The sequence below is a fragment of the Drosophila suzukii genome, chromosome 3, assembly GCF_043229965.1.
Source record: "Drosophila suzukii chromosome 3, CBGP_Dsuzu_IsoJpt1.0, whole genome shotgun sequence".
NCBI lineage: Eukaryota > Metazoa > Arthropoda > Insecta > Diptera > Drosophilidae > Drosophila > Drosophila suzukii.
This window is the reverse complement of record NC_092082.1, coordinates 68640837-68665945: the sequence shown is the minus strand read 5'-3', so window position 1 is coordinate 68665945 and position 25109 is coordinate 68640837. Positions and strand designations below refer to the sequence as shown.

Genomic DNA, 25109 nt, shown 5'->3' with positions numbered 1-25109 from the left:
CCAACAAAGTGGCCGCCACGGCAACAAAGAGACAAGAAAGCTGTTTGCCATCGAAGTCATTATGTGAAAAGGGCATCGGTGGTTGGGGTTGGCTCACTGATAAGAGGGCAATGCACTTTTAAAGCTGCCTCCTTGGGAAAACGTCGAAGTCGACGGCAAAGGAGAAGTTTAATCAGCCAGCGATGAGGAAAAGTCCGGGCTCCATGCATTGCCACAAAGAATCCTTGCAAAGTCAACAAGGAGGCGGAAAATGGGTGGTTGGGTGCCCATAGTTGGGGGCGTTTGTCCATGGCGTGTACTTAAAAAGTGCAACTCTGTGTAATTTAATACCATCCGCTTGACTCCATAACAATTCCTTGGCTCGGCTCCACCTGCGGCTGTCGAGCAGGGAACTTGGTTAAATATAAAAAGCAAATGCTGTCGCCATATTTTCTATGGCATCACACGGAGCAGCACACGGGAAAAAATTATAACCACTTAATAATTTAATTTGTTAAATCAGGAAAAATACTTTTCATAGCAAAGAAAAAAATACCTTTGTCTAATAAATAATTTACTGTTCTTATTTGTATTTATATTTTTAAATTCTAGAAATGTTTGCATTATTTAATATCCTTCTTTTTTAACTTTAAGGCCCGATCACACTAGTCTTGACAACCATTAGCATATCTGTTAACATGTATGTTTCAATGCATTGTATTAAAAAAATATTTAATTATTTGTGTTACTTCATAAAATTGTAAGCTTCTGTAGGCTGCATTCTATTTTTTAAATATATCAATGAAGTAAGTAAGTTTCATATGCATATAAAGAACTTGAACGTCTCTAATATTTTTTCCAGTATAAAAACCCTGAGCTTATTAAAAATGCTTTGTATTTGCCACAGGAAAACGGTGGTATGTGTATATGCCAAAGCTAAGGCTGACATTTCTACCTTTAATTGACATTCCGAGGGGCTGAAATCGCAAAGAGAATTGCTATTTAAGCAGGGGTAGGGTAAGAATAGAATGATTTTGCAGTTAAATCAATCATTTTATCAAACTGTTGCTCATTCCTTTTTTATTCACCCCCTCTATTTTCCCATTGCTCAGTGAAGCTTAAAGCGGAAATCCTTGCTTGCATTAATTAATTGAAATTGCAAGTGAGACTGAACTGAAAAAGTTCGTTCAAAGAAAGCGGGGAATTGGATAGGAACGGGGAAAAATGGAGAGAAAAGAAAACTCGGTTAGCAGTTTGCCATTTCCTTTTTTAAGCAAGGACACGTCTACTTAAATAAATCACGACCATCAAGGAAAACGAATCCTTTATGGCGGTGGGTGGGAATTAATCATGATTTCAAAGGAAATGATGGAAACAGCGAGATGGATAAACAGAGAGCCAGCAAGGATTCTTTTAATTAAAATTATACATTAAAATGAATGTTTTTTCTTCATTCCATCAGATACAAAATGAGATAAAAACATGAGTTGTCTTCATTTGATTTAACTAAAAACTTTGAGTGGTCAATAAACCTTCAATTTTTCTTCATTTTATAGTATTTATATATTTATTTATAATATTTATAAATGTATCTATTTTAATTGTAAATGGGAAAAGAAGAATAAATAAAAACATTATAAAATATTTTTACTTGGGAAGCATAAAAATAAGGAATAACATTTTCGGACTAAGCATGACCAATATTTCGGCCATCGACTGTAAGCCAATACACAAACCTCATTCTCATCGCGCAAAATTCCGACAACCTGGAGGAACATGCGTTCGGCCTCGTTCTGCGGATCGTAGTTGGAGTAGGTGTCGTCCACCAGTGTGATGTCACCCAGGCGGCAGTGGAGCTGCTCCTCCGATGAGGACGAGTACAGCGACAGGATGTTGTGTCTCCGCTGCGCGACAACAGCAACAGTGGCCGCCACTGTGCGATCATCTGGTACATCTTCTGGCGGGGCTTCGGCCTCATCGCAACCACTGCTGCTCAACTGTGAGTAACTGAGGCTCAGCTCGTCCAGCTCCTCGCCCTCTCCGTCGTCCTCCTCCTCCTCCTCGTCATCATCCTCGTCATCCTGCTCCATTTCGTGCTCCAGTTCAGTACCGCCAGTGCCACTGTCGCCACTTTGCGAGCTGGCCTTGGCCTTGGCCACGCCCCCACCGGCGGCCGACGCCCCTACATTTACCACCACCAGATTGCTCAGATGGCTGGCAAAGTGGTGCGATTCATTGCTGCTGCTGCTGCTCCGACTGCGACGCTTCAGGGAGCGAAAGGGGGCGAGGAGGCGGCGACGAGTGCTGCACGTGGGCGTGGCATAGGGGGGCAGCATCTCCACCGCCTGCTGATGGATCTTGGGTGCCCCGGAATATCGCTCCAGCGACCTTGACTTTCCCCCATTGCTGTGATGGAGTACAGAGCGTCCCGTGCTTCTGGTGTGGGAATTTTCAATGATTTCACCTGCCTCATCACTGGAACTGTGGGCCATCGCCGGCGATGTTGCAGCCTGGCCACTGCTGGCAAAAAATCGCATCCTGGAGGGGATTCACCCTTCTGCAAGAGTTTGTTTCAGTTGCTGATATTACTGTTGCGCGAATTCTTCAGTAGATGCAGTTTTACTAGCAATTGTTGCTGCTTCAGTCTCGGTTAAAGTTGCTGCTGCGGCTACTGTTATTAGTGATGTTGCTGCTGTATTTTTAGAAGATGTTGCTGCTACATATAGGTATGTTGCTCCTGTTATTACTGACGATGTTGCTGCTGCAGCCCTTTTTCAGGCAATTGTTGCTGTTGTAGATGATGTTGCTGCTGCTGCTGAAGAATTTGCTGCTGTCGCTTTTCCAATTCCTGCTGCTGATGTTGCTGTGGCTCCTGATATTTCTGTTGATATTGCTGCTGCTCCTTTCAGCTGATGTTGCTGCTCGTCTCGCGGGCGAGTTAATTAATCTTGGTCTATGCAGATTTCAGGTTTTCGCTGCTGCTGCTCCTCTTCTTCGCGAACAAAAAACTTAGGCACTTGGTTGCATCGTTTTAGGGCACATTCTTGCGTAATGAACGTGGTCTTTATGCGCTTATCTATTTATATAAACCGGTTCGACAGGATTCTGCGTTTATTATTACGTTTTCTCTCTCTTTATTTCTGGGCAAATATGACAAAGGCGTTTACAAATATGTGTGCGTAATTCTTATTACAAATATGCCCCAAGTCAATAAGCCACTCAATTACGCCGAAAATTCCCAGCTCGACGCCCTCTTCGCTTCTTCCCCCCACAAAATCACCCAACTTTTGACTAGCGTTAATTATCCAGACATCTTGGAGTTGTTTGCCAAGCAAAAAGGTTGACTGCATTCTGTTTACACAATTGTTGTTGTAGCGACTGGGCCTATATCTATCCCTATCTCCCTCTCTCTCTTTGGTGTGTGTAAATTATGTTGGGCAATATTTACTCGCCGATAAGCCAACTCCAATGTTTCAGTTAAGATATTTATTGTCTTGTCTCTGGGTTCTAGGTTCTGGGTTCTGTGTTTTGTTGTGTTCTCGAACCCCTGACATTGCCGAGGTGCGATAAGTGGAATGGTAAAAAAAAGGAAATAGGGTGGGCAGAAAAGAGGGGTGTTGGGAAAAACCAATAAGAAAAAAGTGGGATAGGTTAGTAGAACGATCATAAATTTAAGAGGAATCTAGGGGAACTCGTAAATGCTGCATGGCCACAAAGAGGTGACAAAATATGGTTAAAGATGGGGAATTCTCGGGATTTTTAGGAGGAATGACTGGAACTCGAAAATAACAAATCAGAACCTAACTTTTAAAAAACATTGCACAATATAAATTTATTATTTATGTTTAATCTTAAATTCTTTTAGTCAAATTTTTCTCCAACATACCCAACGCACTTTCTATGCAATAAGTTAGGCTCGCCTGAGACTTTTTAAAAGTTGAACCCCCGAGGGTTCCGGTTTCTGGTTTCAATAGAAGATTAAATACGGCTTGACTCTGTAGTCTCAAGTGACTATAACTAAGCAATGACCCCGCTTAAACCCGAAAGAAAAAAAAAAACAACAGAAAAAGTGCGCAAAGAACAAGCTTCAAAAATAGATGACATTCAAGAATGAAAGAAATGACCGAACGAAAAGCGGAAAACCAACAATAAACTACTGGGTAAAAGGGGCTATAAAGAGTATGGGGTAGACGAAAGCTCATTAAAAATTCTAAGCTGTAAAGCAAAACAAAGTTTTAAATAAAGTCGAAAAGGAGGAGGGGCGGCCAGAAGTGGAGACAAGTAAACTAACAAGCCATTGACAAAGACTTCACCGCCTTGATGAGTGAGTGCGGCCAAAGGCGTGGAAAGAGAGGGAACGATAGTGCGAAAGAGACGGGATTAGGGGGAAGAGAAAGAGACGGGCAGAGGTGGTGCAAAAGAAATGCCAACGAGTAATGCCGGTAATGACATTGTAACGGTATTTATTACAACATTACGACGAATGACAAGTGTCTAATTAGTTAAAGCAACATTCCACTCCCCATCCGCCGTCTCTTTTTTCGATGCATCCGTCTCTCTTTGGCTTTGCATAAATTTTATTTTTTCACGAAATTCTGTTGGGAGTTTTTACCCTCCTTCCAAAACCCCCTCGAAATTAAAGATGGGAACGTGATTTTTTTCGTGTCACGTGGTTTAATCCGTTTATTTAACAACAATAAAGAATTAAAAAAATGTTATATTGTTTATCATAAACCATATATGGTCAGAGCTTATTAAAGATCATAGTCGTGCATATATTAAAAAGCATGAACAAACAGTCAAAAAAAATTCATCCTATATTGGTTGTATATATTAAATATTTACATATGAACCATTTTTTCAAATACGACGATTTTAATAAATAAAGCTGACAATTTAAATAAAAAATCCCAGTTGTCTTCAATTTTTTACAGTTCAGGGTAAATATTATTTTTGGTTTAAGTATCGTGAATCGTGCGTATTTTTCACGCACCCATCTCTAAAGTCAGCCGAACCCTAATTGGAATATATGGCCGCATGTAAAATGCAGAAATTGTTTACAGCACGAGCGAAAAGGAGCAAAAATGCCATATTTATTGCATTACTTTTTGTTATTAACATGGTTAAATGCATTACGAAATATTGAAAAGCAACGCCGGCATGATGGTTGCATTTCAATTTGATTGATGTACTTTGCGGGTACGTGAGGGAAATGCCAATGCATTTCATTATAATTTTCACTTTTTTCTCCCTGCGTCCAGAGAGATAACATTTTGCGTTGACTTGCATACGAAATCTCCCCCTCGTATCTATAGGAATATGAATTGATAGAATGTGACGCTGATGTGTGCAGAATGCATTTGTTATTGCCATTGGAAATGCAAATATTTTCGGTTTGGCAGCCAAATGGATGCTAAAGAAACAATTTTCCCATAATTGAAATGCAACAGATTGAAGATATTTCCCTAGCCATTTAAGCCAGAAATGAAAACAAGGCAGTAATCAAATAGATACAGATATTAGGCGACGAATCAACTGCTTAATCATTCGCAACACAAACCAAAAAGCGAATCGAATTTGAATGTTATCAGGTGAGCAAATCAAAAGTGTGTATTTTCACTTTCAGTTTTTTGGCCAAACTAATCCACAATGCTCAGCACACGCGGGGCAGCCAACTATTTTACTGGCCAAAAAACCGAAATACAAACGCTAATAAATCACCAAAGTGAGAAACTGTAGGGAGTCTTGAAAGGCGCCGAAAAAATAATCCGTTTACCTGCTTTTGTTTATCAACAACCAAACTAATTAAGTTGCCCAGGCCCAGCTGAGCTGAGCTCTTCTGTATCTGTATCCGAGAGATATAAAGAAATAGAAAGCCCTGCGGTCACAAAATCGTATCATTGCATGCTCTGTGAACCCAAAAGATATGGAAGAAAACCAGAACTCCTGTGCTGAGTCATGGAATATCGCTGTGAAAACGGCTCAACATAAATCAAAAGCGTCACGAATCGTAGATCACCCCGCACCCACGAATCCGAGGACCCAACCACGTGCTTACGATAATTGCAATTTGATTGAACCAACGCACCAGCGGAATTCAAACCCTGAGTGCCCGGAATTTTTGAGCAGGCCGAGCCAGAGTCATTCAACTCGGGAAACAACAAATAACAAATAAGAATCCCAATCCGAATCCGAATCATGCAAAGCCGCGTCTCTGGCGGATTTCACAAAAGCCCAACCGGAAATTTCAGCTGGAAAAAGAGCAGGAAAAGAGGCAAAAACGAGACACACACAAAAAGTTAAAAAATAAAAGAAAAACCTTAAAAAAAAAAGGAAAAGTGCATTATGCGGCCCTCGGTTCTGGGCTTTTGTTTAGCCGGTCTCGCTCTGTTTGGTTTATGCATTTTCACAGGGATGGAGACGGAATTCCCCATCTAGTTCTGAGTTCTGAGTGGCCGACCATGAATAATTTTCCAGTTGTAACTTTTGTTTTCAATTGTCAAATCCATACAAATGATGAACAAAAGGGGAGAACGTGTGGGCGTAACGTTAATGTCTTTAATGGGGTGATAGCATAAAGTGATATCACTGATATTTGAACAAGATAAAAGCTATAAAAGGTTTTGTTTGATTAATAAAAAAAAAAACAATACATTGAAGCCTATGCTTTTTTTAATAAATTTATTACCTTTAATAAAGATAAAGTAAAGAATTAAATCAAACAAATCAAATTTTACTTTAATGGAACATAAGCATATAGTGACATTACTGATATTTTCAGAATTTTTTTCCTTTTTAGTAAATGTAATATTTGCAATATTGAAAAAAATAAAGAATAGTACCAAGCAAATGCAACTTGCCAACCCAAGTAAGCAGCTTAAAATGCAATAAAAATCAAATTCCTTTCACTTGCTTAACCCAAATCAAATCCAATCAATAAAGAACATGGAATTTCAGTTTAATATTTTTTGCCAATTTTTTTTCAGCCTCAAAAACTCTGTGGAATAGTAAAAAAGTCACAAAAAGGCGCAGAAAAGGAGCGAAAATTTCATGCGTCATTCGGCAAAATTGAAACCACAAAAGTCACTCCGCCGGGGCCACGCCCCCAAATGTCAGTGCATTTCTGGGCCCAAACATATGCGAGAACATTTCCATTCTATATAAGAGGCTGCCTGCAATTGGCGTTGAAAAATGATATCAAATTTGTATTTGCCTGGCCGACAAAAACACAAACAAACTTGTCGCGCGGCAAATAAACCGAAACCGACTGACAAAGCCAACGTGGCAGTGCATTTGGGCCAAGTTACCCAGTTTCAAATGCAACTAAGGCTCAGCGAAAAAAAGGCACGCGGCCAAAGACTTTTTGATGGCCAGACTGGGGACTTGCCCATGGCCAGCAATAAAAGTCAAGAGTGCCAAGCGACATGGAACAATTTATCACAGGCAAATGATCAAAACAAGAAGGCAGGATCGGGATAGAAAAGAGTCCTGCCCCGGGGCATTGGGCGTTGGGCGTGGCACTGAAGGCTCTCTCTGGTTTAAAACGAATTTTCATATCAATTTCGACTTGGCTTTTGCCGGTTAGAGGTGGGTGGGTGGTTGGATTGAGGAGAAAACGCCTTGGATTCAATTGTTGAGTTTTCCGCACAGAACGAACGTTTCGCCGCAGGCGAAAATAACGTGGAAAATTTACAAGATGTTTTCGTGGCGATAAATAAAGTTGCAAATGTGAATTGCATCAGCTGCTATTGCTCTTCCACCGCCCTCTTCTACCGGAAAAGTGGGAAAACCCTCCGTTCTATTCACCTATTGAGGCGGCTTTTGAAGCAACATAGCTTCGTTATGGCAATTTGCCTCAAATTGGTTGCTCTACGCATTCGCACACAAATTGGGGCTCTGTATCTGAGTATCTGAGTATCCCAGTATCTGAGTATCTGCATCTGTGGCGGGGCAGCCAGCTAAACTGGTTCAAACTGTGCCCGTCAGGAGAGCTTTAAGACATGTTTATTGGCCAGATTTAAATGTTTCAGTGGGTGGAGTTTTCCACAATTAATCGACTGGCTTTTCAAGCAGTTGTTCCACTTTAAGGTTTTCCCTTTTACGGCCACAGACAGCGGGAAAAGTAATTTCCACAGCATTTTATGGCCACGCATTTGGATTAATAATAAATGCAGTGGGTGGGTTGGATCACATAATATGCGAATATTTATGGGACTAGTAAAATGTTATGAGAGATTCTCGCTTATGACAGCTCTCCAGGAGCAGAAACGGAATTAAATTAGTTCAAACTTTGAGGTTGCCAGCCATTAAGGAGACCCCACCACCCCGTATAATCTATTCAATTAGAAGAGTTGACCATCCTGCGGATGTGGGTGGTGGTAAGAAGTGTGGACAATTTTGCACGTATCCTGGAAAAACGTGCATGTGCCGGCCATTGTTTGTGAAAATTATTTTATAATCATTTTATCACATTTTCCAACCGAGCTGCCAGCAGCAGCTACCTGAAGTAGAATTTTCACAGGCACTGGCACACCTGCTGCCAGGATATAGAGATCCTATCCCGGCCAACAACAATGGCCCAAAGACTCAAAGCCAAAAGCAAAAGCATGCAGGCAACTTTTGCCTTGCCATTGATGGCTAACACACACATACCAACACACTCTCATGTCCGCCCGTTTATGGCTTTGAATCTTCATTTTCCTTAGACAATGACAAAAATGGAGGATAATAGATAAAATTAAGTGCAACTGCAGCAGACAAGAGGGAAAAAAGAAGGGGCAAGAGTAGGGTATCACACTGCAGGATATGCCCGGCTTTTTGTGAGGTTTATTGTCGCCCTTTTGGAGGGCGGAGAGAGGAGTATGGAGCTGGGGGAATCCCCGAAGGGAAAGTCGGGCCAAGTCATGGATGCCATTAATAAAGTGCATTGAATTGGCTGCTCGGCACTCAGTAGAAAATGGCGCTTTTACCTCCTTTTGGGCCTGTAAAACGTTTAGCGAAATTGTTGAACAAACATGGAGTAATGGTGGAGTGAGTTATGCTACGGATAAGGACATAAACACATTCCATCGATTGGAGCAGTGTGATAAAATCCTGTGTCGGAAGTTCGCCATTGTTTTCATTTGAAATATTATGGAGTTTCCCTATTATGCTCTCAGCATGAACCAATTGTCCAATTTAATAGGCATAAAGCAAATAACAAACTTTGATTAAAGCTCAAATCAGAGAAATATACTCAAAATGTATTTTAAATATAGAATAGGCATTCCACATCACGGAAGTAGTTATCTTTAAGTTTTATGAAAACGAGTAAGTCAAGACAAAAGAGATTATCAAAGAAATATCAGAGAACATTAATTAAAAACTTTTAAAAATATGAACAGAAAGAATTCAAGAAGAAAATGTGGTCCGATAAACCAGCTTAACTTAAAACATGGTTTAACATTTCCTATATTAATCTCATAAATTATGGAATTAACCAACTTCCGCTGATATTAACCCAACCAGCGTTCAGGATTTTAAAACTTGAATAAAACATGAACACAGTCTCCAATGATTGCGTAAATCGAGAAGAAAGTGTTCTTCGATAAGGTAAACATGGTTTTACCAGTTTTGAATGAATCTGGTAAATTTATGGAATCAACCGACTTCCGCTCTGATATTAATCCATCCAGCGATTAAGCCAATCGAAGACCTGATATCGCCATCACTTCACTTCCCGCATTCCAATCTTTTGGCCACCAGCTGTTTGTAATCAACTTTCCCCCTCACTCCGGGGGTAAATATTAGTTCAACAAATTGAATTAAACATTCTGAGAAGCACCCAAAGACCCTGCTGCTCATTTCGGAACCTTTAACGCCTTTTTGGAAAAACTTTGCAAAACCTTTTACCCGGAAAATTCGTGGGAACTAAGCAGCCTTAAGTACAAACTTTTTAACTGTAATAGGAATAAAACGAGTTTTAACCTTTGCCATCTTCTCACCTCCTGTATCTCACTTACCAACAAATTTCATTAAAATGTTGCCGCAAAATTGTACCCAATTTCTGGGTTTTGTAATAACTTTAAGAGCAGTGGAAAAAGGGATCGCGATTGACACCTAAGCGAGGGTCTAAAAACAGGAAACCCTCGGGATTCGCTCATCTTGGCCATCATCTTTATGCAGAAACAATAATAATTTTTAATGAGTTGTAAAGTATTTCTACAACTCTTCCTTGAGAGCTTCAGAGTGGGAGAGAAAGGAGGTAATACTCAGCCCCAAAAGCGAAAGTCGAGCACCTGAATTTGTAACCCAGGCACATGCATATATTTATCAAGTATATTTGGTTATACATTATTTTTGATGGCTCAATTTCCGTTGCGGTGCCAACTTCCGTGCGCCGCCTTCAATGAGCCGAGACAAAACACGCCCCAAAAACAAAAAAGCATTAAAAAATGCGAAAAAAATTGAAACCAAAATACAAACAAGTTGGATCACAGAGCTCGGAAAGTTGGGTGATATGCGTGATTAAGCACCGACAGATGCCCTCCCCATATCTTGTTTTTTTTTCGGTTTTTGGGTTTTTTGCACCGCACCAAGCCCAGCTTTACATGATTGTTCTCTCTTTATTCGGAGACAAAAAGTGAAGCAGAAAAAATAATGATAAATATGCTGGAATCTATTTTGGGGGAATTTTCTGTAGGCGGGTGTGTCACTTAATGACTTTTCTGCTGAATGCCAAATGAACAAGTTCCGCCGGGGGAATTTGGAGTGGGGAAAAAGGTTTGCACCGGGGATCTGATGGAGTTGTTGCGATGTTACATTGTTCCCAGAGCGATTTTCTGTTGAAATTGTTGTCAGTCGCCAAGGTAACTGATGTCAGATTGCTTTGTTTCGGAGTGAAGTATTTTAGACAAAGCTGAAAATGATGAGGTTTTTGTCTGAGGTGAGTTTTATATTTGAATTTAAGTTATAAAAAGAATGGTGGTATGGCACATTGATAGTACTGATTTAAACTAACATCGCTTTGTTGGAAAATTAAATCATTATCGATGCAAGCGTGAATGAAATCGTGTTTCAATTCGATCTCAATTGGAGTACACAAATTCATTTCCAATTTCCCGATTTATTTTCCCACTCCGCCTTTCTACCCCCCACTAAATCAGCTTAAATGTGATTTTCCCCCGCTTTTTGTTGGCTGCAGTCGCACTAATTAAGTGGATCTAAGCGCTTTCCAAACAACCAAATGCGAATGGCAGACGCAACGCTTTAAAGCCTCTCCCAAGAGCCAGACATCGGAATCGATTGGGACCCGGGGCGAAAAGTGGAGACGGGACTCTATGGAGTCTATGGGGTCTCTATGGCCCACTGGATGGTTGGATGGCTGGATGACTGGATGGCCATCGTAATATATTTGCATTAACCCAGTGACACATTTTGACATAATCTGATTAATTGGCGTGTAAAGGAGAAATAAATTGAGCGGCGTCTAATGAACCGATGGCCGGCGGGAAGATGGTAGATGGAAAAGGCAGCTGGCTAACAGAAGGAGAATGCCAGCCGCCAGATGGCGCCGGCGAAAAAGAACGCCCACGTGATAAGTGGATGGATTCCGAAAGGGGACTGCAACTATCTTCGCCTCAAAATAAAGTATCCAGCAATGCAATAATTTGCCTTAACGAATGTTGATAGCTTTTTCACTATCTAGCTGATTTATACACGGTGGGAAAAAGTTAAGAGAATGAAATTGCAGACATAAAATGTCTTTCTAATGTCTAGAGGCTTGAAGACCAATAACTTGGATCTTTCGTATGTGTCACTAGATATCATATATATATGTCCTCACAACTAAGTAGCTAAAAAAAAGTTTCAATGAAATAGGCACCATTTAGGGTGGGCTGAAGTTCTTGTTTCAAGAACTGTTTGCTCTTAAAAACGCATTACGTGTATTACATTTAGTTCTGTTTTAGAGTATGGTGAATTTAAAGCTTACTATATCTCTTGGTTTAAAATGTATATATAAATGTTCTCTAGGTAAGGAATATTCTACATAAACAGAAAATCTACATGTAATCTAAAACTTTTTCAATTCCGATTAAAGTATCTTGAAATTTTTCTCCCTGATCTCCATCTCTAATAGCTAATTGATGTCAACGGCTTGTCGGCCTAGGCAGTTGAGACCAGGAAGATTGAGCAACCGGGCCAGACCGCAAAATGTGGATAGCTGCTCCTAGTGCCACCGCTGCTCCGACCGACCTGATCCGCCAGATTGGCCAGATCCGCGGGCTCCGCTGGCAACTCTATCAAAAACGACGTGTCAAGAGTTGGCGGGCGGCGTTTGGGCTTTCTTGTGGTCCCCATCGCGTCGTCTCAGTGTCTCAAAGTCCCCCACTTAAACCGCCAACGCCGCAAAATCAATCAGGCATAGGAATGAATAGGCTTAGGCAGCAGCCACCACCCTCTGCTCGTTTTTCCCCAGCGTTTTTCAATTTATTAAATGACATTTGCATACCATTTTCGCCTAGATTTCTTTACACACACCCAACGAAATGGTGTGCCCCGCTGGCCCCAAAGCATCAATTTTTAATTTCATTAGCATGGAGGGCATAACCTACTGCCTTTCTGGATTTTTTCATTATCTGTTTTCCCAATTTGCATTCGCCGGTTTTGGTTTCTGTTTTCTTGCTCGCCATTTTCCGGTTCATGCGTTGCTCGCATTTGAATTTTAAATGATTATTGATTTTACATTTCTGGGCGAATGAATGAATGGTATGTACTACAGCGAATGGCTTCCAGTGGCCTATTTTTAGAGCAATTCGGTGGTCTTTCGCTCAGGGTCAAATAAACTTGCTAATTACCCAAAGTGCATGGTTCAAGTTCTCTAAACAAAAGGGGCAAAAGTCTCTCCCCTCCGGTTAGAGTAAAAATGTAAACAATTTCCAGCAATGGCTAAATAAATACCTTTTCATAAATAAGTAAACAAAAGGTGGACGGGAGAAAAGAAAACAGATTTCGGGTCTTATCCATCAACCAGCCCAATTACTCAACTGGTCAACAGATGTTGCAGATTCTGTTGCTCGCAGGCAATATGATAGATGCGAAAATACACTTTGTTATATGCAAATTATTTCCAGGTGTGGATTTTCGGTTTACTTAAGAGTATTCAAATGATTAGAGTAGATTAGATTGAACCCAAAGATTAGGCCAATTAGACTCCACAACAAGAGCTTCTATTTTAGATTTCCACATTTTTTGTTTACCCAAAACCAGGCCATTTTAGATAAAAGCTCTGACTAATCGCACTGGCAACCCAAAAAGAAGCCAAACAGCAACAGCATCCATAAAGGTAATCGGAAAATGTTTATTTAATAAATAAATGGGAGAGAAATGGCGCAGCTTTTGAGGCAGGCCGAATGGATCGGTTTGTGGGTGTTTTGGGTGTTCTGGCTATTTGGTCACACACTGCAGCGTATTTATTCAATTAAAATAATCATAAAGAGAAATGTTTATACTGCTGCTGTGCAAATATAAATAAAATGGTCAAAAAATATTGCTATGCATGTTTGAGTTCGGGGTATGCAAATAAAAATCGATACAATTAGTTTCCATTGAATTTCGAGCAGTGGCTGAGTGGATGTTTTGAAGTGGTGACCCAAACATTTCGCTCAAGTTAAAATTTTCCCTTTTTTAAGACCTCCCAAATTAAAGTTACATTAGAGAGATTGTCGCTTGGAAAAGCTTTTCCGTTTTAACTTTCTTTTTTCTGGCAATTTTATAACAGTTTGGTAATGCTTCACGGCTCACTAAATACGCCGGATTCGATTTGGTTTGCAGAGACTTTGATGCAGGCCGCACTTTGACGTTGATTAATGACTCAAGTCCGAGGGCACATACCTTGGCTAACTAACTAAATTTCCCCGAAGTTTGCCTGATTACCGAGTACATTTTCTGCTCAATTGAGTTGTCAACATTTGGACAAACATTCGAACTCATTAGAGCATTCGGGGAATTATGAATACTTGACTTCAATCAGTCAGAATGGGTAAGATTGCCTTTTGGGTAATCTGTTTGCTCCGGTGATTTGCATAAAATGAGACCCAATGGAGGCATTGACTTTGGTTTTGGCTGGGATCCTAACATTTCAGCGAAGCGAACTTCATTCCTAATTGAGCTGTCGCCCAGAAAAGAGGCGCATGGAACTTAATTGAGTGCAACTGCATAATTGCTCAATTAAAGTGATTGTGTCAGCGCAGCAATGGCAGCAAAAGCATTCGATAAACACGCCACAATTAGTCCAGCAATTTTTTAATTGATCGAAGCACAACTGACATCGACTCCCCATTGACAGCTGCCATCGTTTTTTTTCCACAAGTGCGTGAGGATGGGTTAAAAAACATATCTGCAGCCGGGGCTACGTGAGGAATCGGGGAAAACTCCCGCTCCGTCTTAGCCAATAAACGAAATTGTCCCAATCGGTAAGTATATATTTTACAGAGAGAACGAACAATGTGAACAGAGCGAGGCTGCCAATTCAGATTACCTGAATTGCCCCAATTGCCAGATACTTTTTCTGCACTCGGCTGGCAGATAGAACTGGCTGCAAATGCCACTTGCTCATTGAGATACAACATTCGAGATGCATGCCTGCAACTGTCGAGATGCATTCTCTCCGGAATTTGTCACAACTTTTGGGCAAATATTTATGTACATATATTATTCAGCAGACATGGATGCTTTTAGTTCAGCTAGTGAGGAATTTATCAGCGTATGTCATATGCAGTTTAGCTGATATATCGAAAAAATGTAGTATTGTGATTATGATATATTTTAGAAATTTTAAAAATGTAATAACAAAAAAGTGGTCTGCTCAGATTTGTTGTTAAATTTTTTCGTCGTTCCCTTCTAGTTTTTCTATCAATTTTCTATCTGCATTTCGCTTAGCCTCACTTTATGCATATGAAATATTACTCGCAGTGAGTTACATTCCCAGGACAGATGCAGATGCATTGGGACAGTCGAGTGAACTTTATTCCACACCCTGACAACGGCAAAAATGCCCGACTTTCTTATGCAATCCGGCAGATACTTTTGGCCCAAACCTATCCGAACCCCTGTTCCCCCCGCTCTTCTTTCGCCCATCGAATTGACATGCAAAATGTGTGCTATGGCGCCAGGCTGATGTCTGAGCTGCGACTGCCAGCCATTTATTTGGCGCTGGTGGAATTGAGTTGCATTTGCCATTTTCCGCTTGCAGCTCGCAGTTTGCAGTTTGCCATTTACAGTCGCATCTGCGGGCCTATAAATAAGCACGTCACACCGTTAGCACCATTAACTGCATATTAATTGGCCGAAATAGACACCATCTAAATGGCGGCAGGACTTAGCCATGAATCGCCTGGCATTTGCCCAGGTTTAGATATACTTTTGCGTGGCAATTGGCACTTGGAATGTGCCCCGGATGGCTCCACACATTACCCACATTTGTTTTCGGGGGCGTGGCTGCCTTAATTGTGGCCAAATAAATATTTACTCCTCTCGCAGATTTTGGCGTGCTAATAAATATCAAGCGAGGGAGACAAACCAAGACAAGCGGAACATGTTGTGCGAGTATCTTGCAGATACACACGCATTCATCAGGAACTCTACGCATGCATAAATTAAGTGCAATTAGCATAAACAATTTTCAGCTTTTAACTGAACCGAAGGGGGCCTCTTAAACGGGCGGAGGCGGGGTAACTTGAAAGGGGGCATGGCGAACACATGCTCGGCAGCCCAGGGAACAACACAAAATCTGTGGCCACAATGCAAGACGTTCTGCATATAAGGCTGCGGCCAGAAATGCAGCTTATGTGGATAGATTACTTTTGGCCAAATTTGGGCAGGAGTGGAAATCAGGCACTGCGAAATTTGTAAGATGCCATTGCGTTCAGGGTAATCAAATTTGGGATTAAAATAAAAGGAAATTTAAATATCTGTCAACTAAAAAGGTTCTATTAAATCAAGATTATAAAAATAACAACTCTTCATAACAGCAACAAAAAACAAAAGGGTTATTAGAACGTAACTAGGGTAACGGATAACATATGATTTACAGTAAACATATTTTATCTAGCCAAGTAAACAATAAAGCAAATCATTTATCCATATCACAATAATATCTTCTGAGGACTTCTACTTACTCATCGCAGAAATACATATTATTGACACTTTTTGAAGGCGAAATTCATGCGAAAAGTATGCCCTCTCCCCTTTTTTCGAATAACCCAATGAATACCCTCACTTAACCCCTTGTGTTTGTCTGCCCGATGATTTCATAATGCAGCTGGCAGAAGTTTCAAGTAACAAATTTGGATCTTCTCTGTTCTGGTCGCACTCCTTTTTTTTCGAAAGCTCTTCATGTACACACATGCATGTACTTAAAATCCAAAAGTAACCAAAGTCCATCGAAGAAGATGAGCCGATCCATATAGAACAGTACCCCTTCTTCGCCGCCGAACAACAGATCCGAATGGAACGCAATAAAACAGAAGCACATGATGGGGGTATCCGATCTCAGTCGCTGGCGTTTGTTTACAGAGTTTTACATACGGCGGTACATATGCACATTTGCATTTATAAATATGACGTTTAAATGGCGTTTACTACGTGAAATGGACGAAAATTTCGAGCACATGGCAAACAACAGGGGCAATCGCAATCGCAATCGCAAAATTCGCAGACTGCTGCGGGTAAATACTGTACACAAATAAGTGAAGCACTCACATAAATGAATAAGTGAATTCAAGAAATTTTAATGAAACCCGCGAAAGGGGAGACGTGTCTTGGAATCGGAAAAGCGCCGCCTCATCAGAACCCGAAACCATTTACAGACCGTAAAGTATTTAGGTACGATTCCTACTGAAAGCCGATCTCTGTGTGGGAACTGGGTCCCCCAATCGGTTATTAAACGGCCCAAGGTCGAATCGGTTTGGGGTTGTCGGAATCCAGTCAGTGTCAATAGGTTGAACTAGATTTCCCGAATGATATAATGTAAAACGATTGTGTTCGCCTCGAATTAATGCAGCTGACAGCTGTATAACAACTCCTTAATTGGTCATTGCTCCGGGGCCAGGAGGAAAAATCAAAAAATCTAGTGAGTCACAATTAACATTTCGGGTTTTCAATCGAGACTTATTACTGGCGGAAAGCAGACGAGTTAGAGACAATTTACGGAGCTTTCTTATCGCATCTGTCGGGCAATCCAACTGGGTCACCCCCTCTCAAAGATCGAGTTCAAAATCCCCACAAGCTGTTTCCCGCAGTTTTATTGGCGGTCGGACGCAATAATTATAAATGCTTGTCAACAGCTTCAATAAAAAGCACCATATCACTGGGGAGATATGGATCTAGCCCTTAAGACCCTTAAAGTACCCAGAGTTATCTGTTATGTTAGATAAATGTGTCACATTGATGGTGTTCTACTTGTAACCGGAATGCAAATGGAAATGGGAATTGCTCTTGTGCCAAATGAATATTATTGTTATGGGGTGAGATTTTTTTGGGGGACGAGGGCTTTACCACCACACTTGTTGTTGTTCGGTGCTCATGGGTTAATAAAAACAGGAATGTAAACGACAGAGAAAATATGAGAAAACAAAAGAAAAGAAAACATACTTTGAGCGTGTTGGAAATTAGAATTTCCGATACAACCGATACAGAATGCGGCTGGAAAAATAAAACAAGAAATTTGATCACTTAGACAGGCAATTAAACAGGCGTGTTAGATTAAAAAACTGCAAATGAACAGAAACACAATATTAATGGGTATTATATGTTTCAACTTTAAGCTGACATCATCGCTGAGTTGGGGAATACAAATATTTGGCAGGGGTTAAGGAACGGAAATCGGCGAAGTATCGGGGCCACAGCAGGCGGTTCGGGCAAATAAATTAAAGATATATTGATGGAGTTTAGAAAGTTTAACAGAGGCGAGAAAAATCGAGTGGCCAAGCAGATGGCGCCAGCGATTTGAGTCATATGCGCTCTAATTAACCAACTGACACTGACACCGAGTAAAAATGAATAAAGGAACCACGTTGGGTACCCGCAAAATAAACATAAAACAAGTATGCGACAGAACAACACAACTGGCAAAAGATACAAAACTCAAAGATGCTGCGAGACAATGTAAATCCAGTTGAGATGCAAAGATATATGTGTATCTCTCATAAGGAAGGAAGAGGCGTTGGAGTAACAAGGCTACCCAAAACACTCGGAACGATGACAAAGATAAAGTGAGACACATCCAGGGATTTAATAAAGGAGATGGAGATACAGAGACGGCGAAATAAGGCGACAACTTTAACAAATAAACTGAGCACAACGACTAAATCTCCTTATGCTCGACCAGGAAAACTCAATAAAATGCAAAGTAAATAATAATAAACGACCTTGCCATGGAGGACTTTCCTCGACTCCCCGGGATATGTATCTTGCCCAGTGTCTGTGGTTCCCGTTTTTTGACAGTTGAGCGTGGGATATTAAACTTACACACCTCGGGAGTTCTTACTCTCCGAGATGCAAATGAGGTATCCCATGGATGTGAAGGAATTTGCAAAACAGAGCTTATCTACTGATTCTCTGGCAGGCAATTAAATGGACAAGTCAATGGCACCGTCCACAATCGCTACACAAATATTTGACAGAATGCCATACTTCGGAGAATTGCCTTGTAAATTAAGTGTCCTACAGGCAACATTGAAGATACAGTTTAACAAGATACATTTAAAATACTGTAGATTTCTCAAAAAAAAGCAAAATAAAATTCAAGCAAAGGTCAAAAATAATTTTAATAAATATTGAAGTAGCTTATTATGCTACATCCTTAAATTCCAGTTTTGTTAAACACATTCCCAATTCTACAAATATTTTGATGTCATTTTTTTTAACTCCAAATTTTACAACTTTTTTTACTGTGTACTATACCCATAAAAACGTGTAATATAGCCAAGTCAGAGAGAGTGTGAGATGGGCACTTTTCCCGTTAACAATTCTTTTAAATACATTTCCATTGCGTTTGCCATTTTGTAATTTCTACTCGCCAAGAGCTGAACTAGCATAAATTTTTCTTAACGCCGTTGTCATATTTTTTATCCACTTGTTCCCATCGCCTCCAAAGAGAGAGAAAACGAAATTACTATTAATTTCAGTGCAGTTCGGATGCGTATTGTTTTCTTTTTATTTGCCATCCCAGAACGGCGGTGAAAATAATGGTGTATTGAACACGCGCTACCACAAGTTGGTGAAAAGTGCGCTCACTTTTAAACGTGACTGTTACAAAGAATTTTTGTTTTATTTATCGCACAGCACAAATACAGAAAGTTCTGGTGTTACTCTTGTTGTTATTATTATTCGTGTATTCTTGTAGTCTTGTGGCCAACGTTGAAGAAAAATGATTATTATAAATTCGACCTTATTACTCTTGTTACTTTCGTTTGTTTTGCTACAGAAAAAAAGACGTATGAAATAACACCAAAACAATTTATTTCTGCAATTTTTCTTTTCGCGGCGTTGGTTTACAATTGTGGTCGAGAAGGTGAAAAATATATCTGTGGAATATTTTTCGCACTTTAAACACTTTTTCTGGGAGGTTACATTTTTTTAAAAATTATCCTTGAGTTAGGAATTTGTTTTTTTTTTATTTTTCCGTGGCTATATAATTTTAGTGGTATTATTTTTTACCGGCAGATCGCGATCGCGACAAAAAACGCAACCAACTTACGCGCCGCCGCTTCGAAAACTGACCCAACAACAAAGCCGGCGAGCGTTGGAGAGCGAAGCGCTGCTGCACTCGAAGAAAGCACTCGAAAAATACTCGAAAAAACACTCGGAAAACACTCAAAAAACTCACACTCCCCCAAAACGAAACTTGTTCTCTCGGGAAGAACTTGTTGCTCACTTCCCGAGTTTTGTTTATGCATTGTTTATGTCTTTATGTGGCCGTTCTACTCAACTCTCGGCTCTCTACTCATTCATTTGGTTAACTCATTAAGTGGTTGTCATGTTTGAGTGGCCCACGAATGAGTGCCCCTCTCGAGTGTTGTTATAATTTTTCAATCTGCCACAGATACTTCTCACCCCTTCCTTTGTTTTATTTATTGCCCGAGTTTCGGGCTTATTTCGATACAATTTATAAATGCATTTGAATGGCCTGTTTTTTGTCGCTCTTTATCTTCCCGCATTTTTGGTTGTCCTGTTTTGTTTTGGTTTTTATTCGTTTGTTTTTATGGCTTTTTTATATGATAATTTACACGCATTGTTTTGTGCGATTTTTTCTCATAAGTCTCTCGCTTTTGAATGAATGATGTTTGTGACTCACAGTATTCATCTGAGGGTGTGGGTGTGGTTTGAAAAAGGGTTTTTAAAGGGTTATGGATTTTTTAGGTTATCGTGTACACAAGTAGTTTTTGGAAAATAAAAGAACTTTTAATGTTCACGATTTTTAAATAGCTAGTGCTAATAGACAACTATTTGTTTTACACTCGAAACAATTATTGAAGAACAAAATCACATTTAATATTTTATCTTTATTAGTTAAGTAAACTTTCAAAGAAACCGAAAATTTTATAATTGTTTTTAAAGTACACTAAAAAACGGAATAGTAAAAAAAATATCTGTATATTAAATTTAACATTTCATAGTAAGTATTTGAACTAAATACAAACACATATTGTTCAATACAAACAAAGCATAATAAATTGCATGATTTAATTTCAAAATATTTATGCCAAGGTAGAAAATATTTATTTGTATTTACTTTTAATGTATAACATTATTAAAAACAATCATTTTATATTTAAATCACATGTGAAAATCTTTATATTAACTGTGATTGATAAATTAAAAAATTATATATTTAAAGTAAGTAAAAACTGCAATGGACAAAAAATACATCAACAAATACTTAAATTAATTACGTTTTTATCAGTGTAGTTTAGGAAAGTTTGTATACCATACAAGCAAGTTTAATTATTTTTTTGAGTGCTTTGCCAAATGAATGGAAGCCAAACGACACTATAGAAAATCCTTAAATATAACTTTCAGATCTTAACTTTAAAATTAAGCTGTGGTAAAATTGTATATTTTTGTTGAGGGTAGTTTACACAATTCTAAATTCCTTGTCGACAATTTTAAATATTTTTCCAAGTGCTTTGTCAAATGAGTAGAAGCCAGACGACACTATAAAAAATCCTAAAATATCACTTTCAGTTCCCTTCCTACTCCGATTTCCCTCAAAGTCTGCCAAGTTTGGGTTATTTTTGCCAAGCGAATCTCATAAACAAAGACGAACGTCAAAAATGTGCTTCCTTTTTTTGTGGCCTGGACAAAAAAGGAAAAGAGAAATGCAAAATTGGCAAATAATTTTCCCGTTTGGCCGCTCACACGTGACAAAGTGTGAAAAATGCCACCAACTCATAAGCGTATTTTTCTTTTTCTGGGATTGTCTTAAGCCTACACTTGCTTTAAAAGGCGGGGAAAAGGATGTGGATGTGGAAAACCAAATTTATGAACTGCAGACGCGACAGAAAGCGAAGAAAAGAGGTGGGGGGGTTTCAAATCTTCGGCAATAGTTCGTTCGTCTCTCTGTCTGCAGAGTGCGGCCGGAAAATCTATTTTCGAGCGCATAATTTTCTTTTCCAGCCTGCCACCTTGTAGGGCAGTATTTCCTCCATCTCTGCCCTCTTTGGCAAGGCGATTTGTCGTCTGCCAAGGCATACGAAAAAAAAATAGGAAAATTCAGAAGCCAAAAATTCATCTGGGAAATCTTTGAGTTTGCCTTGCATTCGGATTTCCTGAATTTGGAAATTGAAATTGAATTCTCTTTCCTCGCCTCTCCACTTCTAATTGTTTTCTGAGGTCTTTGCGTATTTCCTCTGTCTATTTTGTGTTGGTTTGAGTTTTTCAGTTTTGTTTGTGGCATTTATTAATGTTGATGAATGAACGGAAGATTTCTGAAGTTACTTCCGATAACACAAACTAATTGGAAGTGCTAACAAAAGACAACCGAAAATATGGCTAACTTTCTTCGGGCTTCACATTTAAATATTTATTGAAGTCACTTGCTTTGGATAACTTTATCTTCATCAAATGGAATTTCTATTGCTATTTAGCAATTTCACTTACAGGTTTTATTGGGTTCACTTTAGCCACATAAAAGAAATCATCTAAATAATTGAAAAATATTTGCGGATGCTCAGTATATTTATTATTTTCACTTTAACAGTTGTAACTAAAATTCAGTTCCAGAACTTTTTTCAAATGTTAAATTGTAGCCTACGGATAGCAGATGTTTTTAAATGTTGTTTACTAATTGCTACTAATTTTCATATTTCGAGTAAGAGGTGCAAATAAAATCATATATAGGAATAATTTTATCTTTATCAAATGGAATTTCTATATAGCATAAGCAATCTTACTTACAGGTTTTATTGGGTTCACTTTAGCCACATTTAAGATTTCAAACAAATAATTGGAAAATATTTGCTGATGCTCAGTATATTTAATATTTTCACTATTAACCCTATACAGTTGTAACTAAAATTCAGTTCCAGAACATTTTTCAAATGTTTAATTGTAGCCTAGGGATAGCAGATGTTTTCGAATGTTGTTTACAAATTGCAATTCCTCGTTTTATTTTATTTTCATATTTCGAATAGGAGGTGCAAATAAAATCATATATAGGAATAATTTTATCTTTATCAAATGGAATTTCTAATGCTATTTAGCAATCTTCTTTACAGGTTTTATTGGGTTCATTTTAGCCAATTGGAAAATATTTGCTGATGCTCAGTATATTTATTTTTTTCACTATTAACCCTATACAGTTGTAACTAAAATTCAGTTCCAGAACATTTTTCAAATGTTTAATTGTAGCCTAGGGATAGCAGATGTTTTCAAATGTTGTTTATAAATAGCAATTCCTCGTTTTATTTTATTTTGTATAAAAGGTGCAAATAAATTCATATTTATAAATTGGCTCTTTACTTATTTTGCTTTTTGACTGCTAAGCGTGAAACCAGAATTATTTCCATAAAAAATGACAAATATTTCCTTAGTATCCCCGTTTTTACTGTACCATTTCCCCCACTCCCCGCTTCAATTAATTGGAAAGCAACGCCAATTAGAGAACTATTTCATGCCATATTGTGAACCCGCCGGCAAATATTTACCAACTGTTTGTTCTTGCCCCCCAAATGCCAGTCGGAAAAAGAAAACATACAATAAATGGCAAATATTTATGAAATGAAAATCCCCGACCCTGCTAGAAGGGTCAACAGGGTGAAATTGGAAAAAGTTGACTACCGCACAAAATGGCGCCGTTAGCCAATCGAAATGGGAGCAGAATCGAGTAGAATCGAGCAGAAATATTGACAGGCCAAATGAATTGGCCACATGGTGAGCCACGTTCCAAATAGAAGGCGATGTGCCCACTGTGTGTGCGGCAATATAAAGCACAACACGTTTGACAATTATACATTGGTTACATTTCGTGGCATATTTGTGCAGTTTGCGCAAACAACAAAAGCGAAAAAAAGGACAGTGGCAAATACAACAAAAAAACACACAGGAAATGCCGCAAAAAGTCAGACGGGGAGTGCAATATGCGGTTATTACATTGATTGTGGGCGTGGCAGAGGATCCTTTTCCAGACAGAGTTATAAAAATAAACCAGGAGAAGAAAGCCGCATGGCCAAAGCATTTTAGCGTGACAATCAATTGATTTCCCAGGCGGTTGACGAGAAATGATATATATTTTGCTATGTTTGACGTGGAATATTCCCCCACTTTTTACACGGTCCTCAGCTGCTGCTATCTACTTGTGGCATTTTTCTTGTTGTTCTACTTTTATCGGCATTAAAGGATTTAATGGCATGGAATGCGGCTTTATTTAATGGCGGAAGTCCTTTGTTTGGATAACCGATTCGAATCGTGTAAATGTTGAAAGCACATATTTAAATTTATTTAATCCCCCTTTAAATTATATTTAAAACGGATTTTGGGAAGCCGTTAAACAATTGATTGTTGATTGAAGTATTTTACTTATGTTAATCAGTCAACCATTTTGTGAAGCTATGAAATTAAGGTTTCCATTGATCAATAAATATGGTTGCCATTACATTTAAAGGGGCTATGTATGATTTTTAAATAATATTTTTGTTTAAAACTTGATAAAATAGCTACCATTTTTCAAAGTACCCATAAATATTGCATACTTTCAGGCAGAAGGCTTTAATTAAGTTTCCACTTCGGGGGTTCGGTTCTCGGCTAACCATATTTACAAAATTCACAAAATTGTTTTATTAGCCTTTGTTAGTTACTTGGCCGGTAATCTCTGTTGCTAAATCAAAATTTCCATAGATAATATTTCTCCTGGTGTCAACCGGGGCTAGCAGTTCGCAGAGAGTGCACATAAATCACTGGCCACACACATGCATCACACACACTGCGTATGAGTGATTTATTAAACTATTTTGTGCCAAAGTGAGGATAAAGGGGTGAGCCAACTAAATTGATTTCATTGTATGTCCTGGCCTGCATAATAAACCAAGCACAAACACAAACTGCAACGAAAACTTCTAGCTCCGGCAAGGACATTTTTCAGCAGCTTTCACTTGAAAGTGGTTAAGCAGAGGACATCGTCCGAGGACCAAGGAGCACCAGCTGCTTCCGAGTGGTCATAAGGGGTTAAATGAGTTGCCTCTCCATGCTCCACGCTCCATGCTCCGTGCTTCAATATCGACCACATGTGGTTAAATTATGGCCAGGGCCGACTGCCCTTTCACCATTTTCTGCTATTTTCCCAACAGTTTTCCGGGAAATCAATGAAACATATTTCAAAGCGTTAAGCAATTGCTTTTTAGCGCCCATTCAGCCTGCCACTACGGACTGCCAATTCCACAATTTTACCCATTTTAAGTGGTGGGTTCGAATGCTCCTATTCGATTCGATGGGATTCTCTGGAGCGTGTACCGCATGGGGATTCCAAATCCCTTTGGCTTTCGAAGAGCTAACTCCATAAAATTCAGAGTCTCGCATTATTTGCCAAATGAGCCAGAAGTAGTTCTGTGGCTTTGTCTCCTCTGACCGGACCAACAGACCCTTTTCATTAGCAT

General features: G+C 39.2%; 1 protein-coding gene across 22 annotated transcripts in view; it reads right to left on the bottom strand.

Annotated features, from left to right (window-relative positions):
- Positions 1-25109, bottom strand: part of Dys (Dystrophin) — a 151278-nt gene that overhangs the window by 7889 nt on the left and 118280 nt on the right. For 13 of the 22 annotated variants that reach the window (XM_036816757.3, XM_065866410.2, XM_065866412.2 and 10 more), the window contains one exon: positions 17611-17661. The exons of 7 other annotated variants lie outside the window; for them this stretch is intronic. In XM_036816757.3, coding sequence (XP_036672652.3) covers positions 17611-17661 — 51 coding nt within the window. Of the gene's footprint in view, positions 1-1715; positions 2569-17610; positions 17662-25109 lie in introns of those variants that run through there. 2 more of the 22 variants (XM_017080223.4, XM_017080222.4) reach the window with 2 other exon arrangements.